This window comes from Vulpes lagopus, chromosome 23 (genome assembly GCF_018345385.1).
Source record: "Vulpes lagopus strain Blue_001 chromosome 23, ASM1834538v1, whole genome shotgun sequence".
NCBI classification, from domain to species: Eukaryota; Metazoa; Chordata; class Mammalia; order Carnivora; family Canidae; genus Vulpes; species Vulpes lagopus.
In genome coordinates this window covers 57511906-57525075 of record NC_054846.1, presented here as the reverse complement: position 1 = coordinate 57525075, position 13170 = coordinate 57511906, and the positions used below count along the sequence as shown (strand labels likewise).

General features: G+C 43.7%; 1 protein-coding gene across 2 annotated transcripts in view; it reads left to right on the top strand.

The window, feature by feature from the left end:
* The first annotated feature begins 5296 nt into the window (after positions 1–5296).
* The window catches only part of CLSPN (claspin), a 30922-nt gene continuing 23048 nt past the window's right edge, over positions 5297–13170 (top strand). The window contains exons 1-6 of one of the 2 annotated variants that reach the window (XM_041737845.1): positions 5297–5411; positions 8544–8652; positions 9172–9620; positions 10275–10439; positions 12113–12190; positions 12521–12593. In XM_041737845.1, coding sequence (XP_041593779.1) covers positions 5388–5411; positions 8544–8652; positions 9172–9620; positions 10275–10439; positions 12113–12190; positions 12521–12593 — 898 coding nt within the window. In that variant the 5' untranslated portion in view covers positions 5297–5387. The remainder of the gene's footprint in view (positions 5412–8543; positions 8653–9171; positions 9621–10274; positions 10440–12112; positions 12191–12520; positions 12594–13170) is intronic. The other variant, XM_041737846.1, reaches the window with a different exon arrangement.

The window sequence follows — 13170 nt, the reverse complement described above, 5'->3', positions numbered from 1 at the left end:
TATCTGAAAACCTGGGAGTCATGTGGAGCATATTGATTCTACTGTCCCTCGCCCCTCAAAGTGAATCATCCAACAAGCCCTCCTCCTAATTGCCTCTTCTTTCCCAATCCATCTCCTCTCCGTTGTTACTATCATTGACCTATTTCAGGCCTCTATAATCTCCCACCTAGACAACTGGTCTCCCTGCCTCTAATTCCCTTCCAATCCAGCCTTCATACCCTGCCAGAATAATCTTTCTCAAACATGTATCTAACCACGTTGCTCTCCTTCTTTGCAACCCTCACCCCCACCCCCAGATGCCCAGTTTATATTGTCTAAAAACTGAATTGGAAGCATAGCATTCCAGATTTTTTCATTCCCTGTTTAACTCTCAGCCTTCATCCTGGCCATTCCCCTGCCCCCTAACACATACCCTGGGCTCTAGTCATACTGTCCTACTTTCAGTTCCCCAAACACAACATGCTTTATCAAGCCCCTACGCATACCTGAAATGCCTTCTCCTCCCTATGCCAGCCTAGAGAACCCCAATCCATCTTTGAAACTCAGTCCAGTAGTCAACTCCCCCGGCTTACCCCAGGCGAAGTCGGGGGCCTTTCTCAGGGCCCCACAGCTACTCATACACGCTACTTTAAAAAAATATATTTTTATTGATTTATGAGAGACACACAGAGAAAGGCAGAGAGATAGATGGAGAAGCGGGTTCCTCGCCGGGAGCCCAATGTGGGTGGGACTCGATCCCAGGCTCCAGGATCACATCCTGGGCTGTAGACAGATGCTCAACCGCTGTGTCACCAGGCGTCCCTCTCTCATGCACTTCTACAACTACACATGTGTGCTTATTTGCTTGCCTCCAACCAACAATGGGAAGTTCTCTGAGAACAAGACTGTATTTTATTTATTTTTATATTCTCTGTGTTTAGGATAGGCTCAAAATAGATGCTCAAGGTCTGTTCAAGGAGCAGAGGAATATTTGCTAGACACTTGAGCTTGCCAAAAGTTGCACTCAAGGAGCCACTGCATGCAAAATAGCTGATGGTGTGTATGCTGTCATGCCTTGGGAAAATGCCCTGATAGGTTTTTTTGTTGTTGTTGTTGCTGTTTTTTAGGCCACAGTATTTTATTTTATTTTATTTTATTTTTTAGGCCACAGTATTTTAATTCATTAAATTAATTCATTCAGTATTTCATTCATTCAACAATTATTTAGTAAGCACCCATCATGTGTCAGGTCCTGTGCCCTTTCTCAGGGTCAGGGGGGTACTTAAATTAAGCCATAAAAACAACCCTGGCCTTACAGCACAGCCCTCCCCAGGAGAAGGTTAAACTGTATGGAATTTCAGGATGAAATTATTTTTGAAAGCAGATTCTGGGAGATGTAAGTATTTCACTGCACCAAAAAAAAAGTTAAACAACTCTTTGAATAATTTCAAAATGAAAAAAAAAAAAAGGTTTTTTTGAATAGAGTGGCTGCAGGCAATAGATGGACTGACACGATGAAGGCCTGCCACTTGGTGGCAGTGCTTCTCCAGGAATAAAGATTCAGCCGTCCAGGACTTGAGAAAAGCAAGCCATTTCTCACACTCCAGAGGAATAGTAGTACTAAAACTTTAACATGGGAGGCTTTCTCAATTTGTAGAAAAGGTGAAAATAAAATACATATAATTTAATTAACTTTCTCCCTCCAAAACTTTCATATGCCTTTGGAGTCTGCTTTTGTCTTCCAGTGAGCAAATAAATACAACTTGGGAATGTTAAATCCTGTGGCATTTTTTCATAGACATGTAATCTCAGAATTCATTTTTTTTAAATATTGATTTTCTGTGACATAAGGATAGATTTTAGTGGCGAAAACGTTTCCTAATTCCTATGACCAGATTAGGCGTGGTCAGTACTGCAAAATATTTCCTGTACCGAGTGTCCAGGTGATCTGCCAATTAAGCCCACTGAGAATCCATCTGATCTGATTGGACTGCAGCCAGTGTTTTCTACTTATAAATAATAAAAACAAGGCTCTGAGAAACTAAACGACTTGTCTCAGTTTACAAAACCCTTTATTGGACAGGTTCAGGCTAATCTCCACGAAGTGAACACTGCAGAGATTTCTCTTACTGCCATCAGCTTCATAAACAGAGTTTGCTGGATGACTCACCTTGAGAGTCAAGAGACAGAGAGGAGTCAATGTGACTCCCAGGTTTCTAAATTGGTGAGTGATGGATTATGGTGCCAAAGATCAAAATTGAGAATAAAGATCACTAAGTCCAAATACAGACTCGCTTTAGATTAGCGGAAGTTAATATATAGGATAAAAGATTTCCCCTTCCCAACTCACCATTCTGCTCATTATCCAAATCGGAGCTCTCTTTCTTTGTTTTTCTGGTGACTGAATAGGTGTTCTTCAAAGCGAAAAATGCTAATTACTTCTGAAAATGCTAATATCAAGAGTCTTGTCTCACTTCCAAAGGGTGTTCAAGAATAATATAGTTATCGTGACCAAATTAGTTCAAGAAATATTGATTTCAGGGATCCCTGGGTGGCTCAGCGGTTTAGCGCCTGCCTTTGGCCCAGGGCGCGATCCTGGAGTCCTGGGATCAAGTCCCACATCGGGCTCCCAGCATGGAGCCTGCTTCTCCCTCCTCCTGTGTCTGCCTCTCTTTCTCTGTCTGTCATAAATAAATAAATAAATCTTAAAAAAAAAAAAAAAAGAAATATTGATTTCCCTATCATGAACCAGGTATGTTTTAAGCCCTTGGTTCTCAAAGTGTGGTCTCCATACCAGCATATAAGCATCATCTGGAAACTTGTTGGAAATGGAAATTCTCGGGTGTTGGGGGCACCTGAGTGGCTCAGTCGGTTGAGAACCTGCCTTGGGTTCAGGTCATGATCCTGGGGTGCTGGATCCAGCCCTGCATAGGGGAAATCCCTGCTCACCAGGGAGCCTGCTTCTCCCTCTGCTCCTTCCCCGCAGCTTGTGCTCTCTTGCTCTCTCTCTCAAATGAATACATTTTTTAAAAAATCTTAAAAAAAAAAAAAAGAAAATTCGGGCAGCCCCGGTGGCTCAGTGGTTTAGCGCCGCCTTCAGCCCAGGGCACCATCCTGGAGACCCGGGATCGAGTCCCACGTCGGGCTCCCTGCATGGAGCCTGCTTCTCCCTCTACTTGTGTCTCTGCCTCTCTCTCCCTCTCTCTCTTATGAATAAATAAATAAAACATTTAAAAAAATAAAATTCTTGGGCCTCACATCAGACATACTAAATCAGAAACTCTGGGAGTGAGTGGGGTTCAGTAACCTTGTTACCAGCTCTTCAGATCATTCTCATCATGCTCCAACTATTCTAGATAGTGAGGATATGGTGGTAAAGGAAAGTATTTGACCTCCTGGAGCAACAATATACAAATAGATAAAAATAAAATTTCAGGCAGACTTGTTATTGGGGAAAACAGAGCAGGGGATGGAGAGATAGTGGAGAGTGTGGCTTAGGCAAGGCCTCTCTGAAGAGTATGAGCTCTGGAGTCAGATTGAGCAGGGTGTGAATATTGGCTCCATCAGTTACTAGCCTTTTAAAGGTTTACTGTCCCGCTAAAGTAGAGACAGTAGCATTACCTACCTTACAAACTTATTCTGAAGACTAAATAAGATGCTTGCAAAATTCTTGCAACCGTTTCTGTCTCAGGGTAAGCCTCCGATAAATGTTAGCCCTGTAGATATGAAGGAGGAGCGCTATAAATGTATATTTGGAAATCATCAGTGTAGAAATAGCAAAGTGGGTGAAAATGTGGCTAGATGGATGGGAGAGAAGAGGATGTATAGCGGGGTCTTGATGTGGGGAGAAAAAGTGGGTTGAGAAGTGGTGGGGAGGTAAAGAAATAAAGATGAGGAAAGAGAATTTTTATCTGAATCCAGCTAAAGCTGGAAACTTGGAAGAGGAAGCCAGGAGTTAAGGTAACTATCCTGGTTTGCCTGGGACTGAGATTCTCGGGAGGTGGACTCTCAATGCTAAAACTGGGAAAGTGGAATGCCTGGGTGACTCAGTGGTTGAGCATCTACCTTTGGCTCAGGGCATGATCCTGGAGTCCCAGGATCGAGTCCCACATCGGGCTCCCTGCATGGAGCCTGCTTCTCCCTCTGCCTGTGTCTCTGCCTCTCTCTCTGTGTTTCTCATGAATAAATAAATAAAATCTTAAAAAAAATAAACTGGAAAAGTCGTGGGAAAATTCAGATGAGTTGGTCACCTATCAATGGATAAGATCATGAGAGTGAAGTAGGGAAGGATGGTAACTACTGCGGCCTTCCCTTCTTGGTGCCCTCTGACTTCCTGCTTACAGTCATCTTGTAAAGTCCCTTCCAGGAACTTGACTCAACCGGAAGCCAGAGGGCAAGGGGGCTTGGGTAGTACAGCCGGGAGTGGTCAGTCTGGCCTGGGCAGAGCAGGATAAGGAATGAGAATGGACCTGGAGGGGCAAAAAGACGGTAACCAGCATAGTCACAAGGAATTAGAATCGTCTGGGATTAGTCTGACTCCAGACCTTTTATTCTTCATTCCTGCCTTGTCTGAGGAGTCGAGGAGTGGATGGGTAGGTATTTTCCTACATCCTCAAATTAACTTTAAATAAAATTATAGGGGATCCCTGGGTGGCTTAGCGGTTTAGCACCTGCCTTTGGCCCAGGGCATGATCCTTGAGACCCGGGATTGAGTCCCACGTCGGGCTCCCTGCATGGATCCTGCTTCTCCCTCTGCCTGGGTCTCTCTGCCTCTCTCTCTCTGTGTGTCTTTCATGAATAAATAAATAAATAAAATCTTTAAAAAAAAATAAAATTGTAAAGGCCATCCAAGGATATTCTTTGGTATCTGAGAAGCCCATAGAACTTTCGTCGATGCTCAGGGGCGTGAATGCTCCGTGTACAAGGAGCAGTGGGACGCAGCTGCTCCCGGGATGGAGGTCCCGGAGAAAACCCCCGCAGGTGTCTTCTAGAAGTGACCCAGGGATCTTCCCGCTTGAAGGGCTTACTCCTCAACATGCGCTGCAGCAAGGGCCAAAGGTCAAAGCCACCGCTCCCCAGGTAGGGCCTTGCAAGGCCAGAAGGCCCGACCGTCCCGCAGACGGGGCACCGGCCGCCCTGAGCTCGCAGGGACTGGAGCAGCCGAGACCCGCCAAGCCGACCCGGGTTCTATTTGCGAGTCTGGCAGGCGCCGCTTCCTGATTGGTAGGACAGCTCGGGGGCGTGGCCTCGCGCAGAAAGCCGCCTCCGGATTGGTGCAGGTCGTTGGGGCGGGGCCTCCGCGCTGGCTGGGCGCGAAAGCTCGAACAGCGTTGCGGGAGCCGCTGCGCCCGCGCTACGGGAACGCGAGACCTGCCCCGTCACAGCGCAGCGCGGGAGAGGCCGGAGTCATGCCCGGCGAAGTGGTTTCTGAGGTGAGTTAGTGCACAGGCCGCCGTCCGCGGCTGCCGAGGCCCGGCGCCCAGGGGCGGGGATGGGTAAGGGTCGAGCCGGCCCGAGCGGAGCGCGGAGGCGGAGAGGACTACAGCTCCCGGCGTGCCCCGCGGCGGCGGCGGCGCGCGCTCAGGCTGCTGGGAGGCTCCCACGGCCCCGCGGGCTCGCGGCTCTCCGCTCCCGCCGGGCGCCGGGCTGGCCGCGTAGCTCCTGACTCCTGCGGCGAGCGCAGCCGGCCTCCCCGCAGCTCCTCCGCCCGCCCGGCCGCCCCTGCGGCGCGTTTCCTGCCGCGGGGGCTCTTCCTCGTCTGTCTCCCCTCCCCCAACAGGACGGCGCAGGCGCAGAAGCACCTGGGCTGCTGGGCGGGGCGCGGTTCCCCGGAAGTGGGAGGCGGGGTCTGCTCGGGAGCGGGGCCTCCGGGAGGCGGGGTCTGCGCGGGGGCTCTGAGGTCGTGTGGCTGGGACCAGGGGAGGCACCAGCCTTGGGGGCACCTTTAAGAGGGCTACCCAAAACTCCGTAATCGAGATAGTGTTTTAATCCAGTATTTTATTTTATTTTATTTTATTTTATTTTATTTTATTTTTATGATAGAGAGAGAGAGAGGCAGAGACACAGGCAGAGGGAGAAGCAGGCTCCATGCAGGGAGCCCGACGTGGGATTCGATCCTGGGTCTCCAGGATCGCGCCCTGGGCCAAAGGCAGGCGCCAAACCGCTGCACCACCCAGGGATCCCTAATCCAGTATTTTAAAATCTTAGATACAGCAAGCAAGCAAGCCAGCCCCTGCCTGCGCTTGCGCATCTGCACCTCTGCACCTCCCCCTAAATCCTGGCCCTGGTTTCAATAAAAATTTTATTAGCAAAAAAAAAAAAAAATTTAGCAAAAGTGGTTGGCTGACCTCGTGAGCCATAGCTTGCCAGTTCCATTTATTTTTAGAAAAAAGTATTGTAAAATAAATAAATAACGACAAAAAAAATATTGCACTAAGGTATTAATCTTGATGACCGAGGTTTTGAGACTGGACTTTGTCCTCACCCTGTTCCTGGCGGTGGCTGTTGCTGATATTGGTACAAACTGCCCGGAATTCGGTGATGAGGAGCATCACCATGTGCTGAGTTATGTGGTTCCCAAACTCAGTTTCTGCACCCACAAAGAATCTTAACTGTTTAGGTTGTTGGGAGAACCATCAGCACATGCGTGATGATCCTCAGGGGCTCCTCAGTGCCTGTTACCCTAGTTATTATTCAAATAACTATACCAGACATTTAAATCAATTTAATAGTTGTTTGAGAAATCATTAAGGTGGGAAGTGCCCGACTACAGTACAGATGTTAATATTTACACACATGCACACCCCCCCCCCCTTAATTGGATTCAGAGCCCTAAGAAAGCCAAGGATGGGCAGCCCCGGTGGCTCAGGGATTTAGCGCCCGCCTTCAGCCTAGGGCAAGACCCTGGAGACCTGGGATCGAGTCCCATGTCAGGCTCCCTGCATGGAGCCTGCTTCTCTCTCTGCCTGTATCTCTGCCTCTCTCTCTCTCTCTCTGTCTCTCTCTGTCTCTCATGAATAAATAAATAAAATCTTAAAAAAAAGAAAAAAGAAAAGAAAGCCAAGTATGTAGGAGATCTGGCCTCTAGGGTCAGCCTGGTTGCTAACTAGTCAAGTCACCTAACACCGTCCTGCTCATGTTTTTTATTTGTGACTTTTAAAATGGTTTTATTTGGGAAATTTGAAACCTACATGAACACAGCAAAGTTGGTAAAAAGAACCTATCACCTAACTTCAAGTTATCAAATCATGTCAGTCTTGTTTCATTTATAGTCTCACCCACTTTCCCCCTCACTGGATTATTTGGAAGCATATTTCAGACCTCATTTCATCCACAAATATTTCATTATTAATCTCTACGATAAAGGACTTCCCAAAACAGATAACCACAAATATTATTACTACACCTAAAAAATTCACAATTGTTGTTTAATACTAAATATCTAGTTAGTGTTCAGATTTCTTTGAGTCACATATACATATACTTTCAGTTTATTTGAATCAGGATCCAAAGTCTGCATATTGCAATTGTTGATGTGTGTGTATCTTAACTCCATATAGATCTCCCCATTTGTCTTTTTTTCTTGCAGTTTACTGTTAAGGAAATCCACAGTTTGTACTACAGAGTTTTTCACATCTGGATTGCATCTCTGTGATGTTATTTAACATGTCATTTGGATATACTGAGAAACATTTCAAACAAAAAATGTGTAATAAATGCTTATAATTTATGCTTATAATTATGCAAAACATAATTCTTTTGGTTTATGTACCTTAAATGCTTATAATTTATGCTTATAATTATGCAAAACATAATTCTTTTGGTTTATGTACCTTACTCAAAGCATTGATTCTGTAGCACTCTTCAAAGATGAACAATGAATTTTTTTGTTCAATAATTCCTTTTTTTAAAGATTTTATTTATTTATTTATTTTAAATATTTATTTATTTATTTATTCATTCATTAATTCATTTATTCATGAGAGACACAGAGAGACAGGCAGAGACACAGGCAGAAGGAGAAGCAGGCTCCGTGCAGGGAGCCCGATGTGGGTCTTGATCCCGGGACTCCAGGATCATGCCCTGGGCTGAAGGCAGGCGCCAAACCGCTGAGCCACCCAGGGATCCCCTTATTTTATTTTTTAAAAGATTTTATTTATTTATTCATAAAGACGCAGAGATACAGGCAGAGGGAGAAGCAGGCTCCATGCAGGGAGCCCAACGTGGGACTCGATCCTGGGTCTCCGAGGTCACGCCCTGGGCTGAAGGTGGCTCTGAACCACTGAGCCACCCGGGCTGCCCCTAAGGTTTTATTTTTAAGTAATCTCTACACTCATCCTGGGGATTGAACCCACAATTCCAAGATCGAGAGTCTTATGTTCCACTGAACCAAACCAGCCAGACACCCCTTGTGCAGTAATTCTTAATGTCATCCCTTCTTTGAACCATTGTATTGGTCTTTTCCTTACTTGAGTCTTATGGTCCTATGATGATTTGTGAATCATTAGATATTTAGAGCTTTTTGTCATCAGCTAGTTAATGCAAAGTGTGTTCTCATTTTCTAGGTTCACCTAGAAATCAGTGATCCAAAGCTCATTTCACAGGAAGGAGCCAATAGTCCTTCAGACAGTGGACAAGGCAGCTGTGAAACAATTGTGCCCTTGAGTGATGGAGGTTTGTAAATAGTGATTTATTTTTAAGAATAGAATGTAGGAGCTTGGGTTGTAAGTGGACTGGATTAATTTCATTATCCTTTTGTTTCGTTAAATTATTCTTAACCGTATTATTTGTCTTATTTATTATATAAACAAAATAATAGTGCTTGTAGCCTTTTGACATTAGCTATTTCTATTATGTTATTAAATGTATAAAATGTCTAGAAGCTACCACATTGCCTTGTTGCATGCATTCATCCTTTAATAAAAGGATTTTTAACATCTGCCAGAAGAATTAGAACAACTTTACACTTTGTAAATATATATAATTACATTTCTCAGTAAGAGACATTTTTCCAGGGAAAATGTTTTTCAAAACCTATTTTTAGATTTGCTTTGCTACAATCAGTTCTTAGTGGTAGTTACATAATTTCACAAGGTGACATAGCACTTGGATAATTGGATATTTTTGAAGAGCAGTGGGACTAGGAGGAGGGCCGAGTGACAGTAGACCTCTAAAAAAAATTGTTTCCTCCAGATTCAGATGAAGAGATATTCACGAGTAAGAAATTGAAATGCAAGAAGGTGCTACAAGACAGTGATTCTGAGAGAGAGGACACAAATGCCTCCCCAGAGCAAACTCCCTATGATAGTGTTGAGGAGGAAAATAAAGAGAATTTATATGCTGGAAAAAATGGAAAAGTCAGAAGGATTTACAAAACTCTGGCAGACAGTGCTGAAAGTGACATCGAGGAGTCTTTGTATCAGGAAAATCTTGAAACCCAGGTGATGCCTTGCTTAGAGCAGAGTCTCCAATCTGAAAACTCTGTGGACTTCACAGTCGACAGAAAGATTTCCAAAAAACCCAAACGTGATAAAGAAGGAATTGAAGGAAAAGCAAAAGTAAAATCAAAGAGAAGACTTGAGAAAGAGGAAAAAAAGATGGAAAAAATCAGGCAGCTAAAAAAGAAGGAAATGAAAAGTGAGGTATGTTTAAAAGAACAAATTTGTTCTTTCTAAGGTGGATGAACTTAACATCTTAGAGCAAGTTGCTTTTAGTTCTTGAGGTTGCTGCACCCAGAATATAGCTTTGAGTTGATTGTTTTGCGTTGCAAGTATTGAGATAATGGAATTTAAAACTTGCTGGTCTCATTCTCCATTTTAGATAAATAGGGGACACTTCCAAATAAAGTAGATTTCTGATTTTCTTTGCAAGCGTATGGAATAACTGCTGCTTCTGATTTGATGAAAATTAACTTTCAGAGGAGAATTTTTTAGGCATCCATATGTCAAGTCTGGTTTGCTGACTAGAGAAACCATCTTCAAGTTTTATAAAGTAGTTGCTTAATAAGTATTTAATTGATTTTGCAAAAAATATATATACTGTTTATTAAGTTGGTTTTGGGCAGTAAAATCACAGCATGGACCTCAAAGGATGACTGTGGGTAGGGGCCCAGGAGACTGTTCAAAAATGCCATATATTAAAAAATAATAATAAAATAAATAAAAAACAAAATGCCATATATTTGTCTATTGATGTACTATGGGCTTTTCATTGCCTGATCCAAATTAGCTTATTATATTGTGGAATATTGGAGTTTGAGTGATTGGATTTAGCTTTTTTCTTTATGCATTATCCAGGAAGATGATGTGAAACAGCCATTTAATGATAGTGGCTGTCTTCTCGTGGATAAAGACCTTTTTGAAACTGGGTTGGAGGAGGAGGAAACTAACTCTGCATTGGAAGACGAAGAGTCTTTGGAATCAATAAGGGCAGCTGTGAAAAACAAAGTAAAAAAGCACAAGGCAAGTAAAAGATGATTGCGTAAGAGCTAACTCACTGCTTCTAACCTTTGCTTTATTTTCTGATTTACTGTTGGAAGTTTTTTTTTTTTTAACTGAAGAAAAACATGTGGCAATTGATTTAAGTTTTCTGGCCGTTAATTTTGGAATCAGGCAGTACAAGTGATAGACGTGCTAACTTGTGTGGAAGCTAGTATTTTGACTACCCTCATAGGAACGTCAGGGGGAAAAAAGTGAGCCTTTATATTGTATAAGAAACAGGTATGAATGGGACAGAGATATAAGTTTTATTATCCTGTGGCCTCTAAGAAATGAACCTAAAGTGTTTCTGGTGGGGCGTCTGGGTGGTTCAGTCGGTTAACTGCCTGCCTTTGGCTTAGGTCATCATCTTAGGGTCCTGGGATCCAGTCCCGCATGGTCCTCCCTGCTCAGTGGGGAGTCTGCTTCTCCCTTTCCCTCTGCCTCTCCCCTTGCTTGTGCACACATGTTCTCTCTCGTGTGCTCAAATAAAGAAATAAAATCTAAAAAAAAAAAAAAAAAAAAAAGTGTTTCTGGGAAGGTATCAGTAGTGAAACATCATTGTCCCGAGTGTTTGGAAGTACAATTATTCTTGCTAAGATTATCTTTAGCTCCCTGGGAGTTATTGGGAAAGATAATAAAGGAGTGTAAGAAATGAGAGCTCAAGCTCCATTTGAGGCAGCAGAGTTTTTTCTAAGCTTTATAGGGATGCTATATGTTTATTTTTTTAAAGATTTTTAAATATGGGGATCCCTGGGTGACTCAGCGGTTTGGCGCCTGCCTTTGGCCCAGGCGCTATCCTGGAGACCTGGGATTGAGTCCCACATTGGGCTTCTGGCATGGAGCCTGCTTCTCCCTCTGTTTGTGTCTCTGCCTCTCTCTCTCTGTGTGTCTATCATAAATAAATAAATAAATAAATAAGATTTTTTTTTAAATTTTTTTTATTTATTTATATTTATGATAGTCACAGACAGAGAGAGAGGGGCAGAGACACAGGCAGAGGGAGAAGCAGGCTTCATGCACCAGGAGCCCGATGTGGGATTCGATCCCGGGTCTCCAGGATCGCGCCCTGGGCCAAAGGCAGGCGCCAAACCGTTGCGCCACCCAGGGATCCCATAAATAAGATTTTTAAATATGTCTCGAGAGAGGCAGAGACACAGGCAGAGGGAGAAGCAGGCTCCCTTTGGAGAGCCTGATGTGGGACTCGATCCCAGGACCTCAGGATCACAACCTGAGCTAATGGCAGATGCTCAACCACTGAGCTATCTAGGTAACCCGGGATGCTATATGCTTAAAACTTTCTATTTAATAATTATTGACTTGTTATTAATGTAGCATGATGTGATGTTGGGATACAAAAGCAATCTTTTGAGTAGGCAATTTCCTCTTATTTCAGCTTAATTTTTTTTTTAATAATGTTTTTAAAGATTTATTTCCTTGAGAGAGCGAGTGAGTAGGGGGAGGGACTGGGGAGAGAGAGAGAATGCCAAGCAGACTCCCTGCTCAACACAGAGCCCCACAAAGGCTGAATCCCATAACCCACGAGATCATGACCTGAGCTAAAATCATGACTTGGTCGCTTAACCGACTGAGCCACCCAGGCGCCCCTTAGGTATAATTTTTGTCCATATTTTTCAGCTTGTAATCTTCTCTTTTAGGAAAAGGAACTGTCTTTGGAAAGTGGAGTCTATCCATTTGAAGAAGAGACTGAGCTATCCAAAGGCACCATAAGGAAGGTGAGATAGAGCTCTGTACAATTGTCATGTTGATTTTCTTTCTCCAGGAGATGGTGAATTTCTGAGGGATAAATATTTTATCAAATCTGTCACAGTTTCCTGGTGCCCAAGATATTGCTTTGTACATGGTAGGGACACAAATATGGACTGTATTGAATTAATTCTATGTGATCTACAAATAAATGATATCTTTGAGTTTATATTGTACTGAATCTATTAGTGCTTGCTTTTCCCTCTCCATCCTTTTTCTTGGAAAGGGCAAACTCTTGAAGGATGAATATCTTTCTGAATAATAGCATTAATGTAGTCTCATTTTTTGTTTTCTTTAAGGAAAGGAAGGCAGCCCGATTAAGTAAGGAAGCATTAAAAAGACTGCATAGTGAGACTCAGCGCCTTGTTCGAGGTAACGTAAGCGAGTACAGTAACTTTGAGGCAAATCACAATATTTCTTTGTAGGCTCAACTTGGCCGTGGCAAAATATTTTTTTAAAGATTTTGTTAGAGCGCGAGTGCACAAATGGCGGAGTTGGGGTGGAGGGAGAAGCAGACTCTCCACTGAGCAGGGAGCCCAACACGGGGCTTGATCCCAGGACCCTGAGATCATGACCTGAGCCCAAGGTAGGTGCTTAACCAAGTGAGCCACTCACGATCAGTTTGATTTCACAACCAGATTTAAAAGCCACCGGTCTTCAGGGAGTTCTTTTGTACTTAGATCCTGTCTTTATTAGGGCAGCCCTGGTGGCTCAGCGGTTTGGCGCCTGCCTTTGGCCCAGGGCGTGATCCTGGAGACCCGGGATCGAGTCCCATGTCGGGCTCCCTGCATGGAGCCTGTTTCTCCCTCTGCCTGTGTCTCTGCCTCTCTCTCTCTCTCTCTCTCTCTCTCTCTCTCTCTCTCTCTGTCTCTCATGAATAAATAAATAAAATCTTAAAAAAAAAATCCTGTCTATTAAAGCCAGGATTGTTTTCTATTTCTGGTGATGG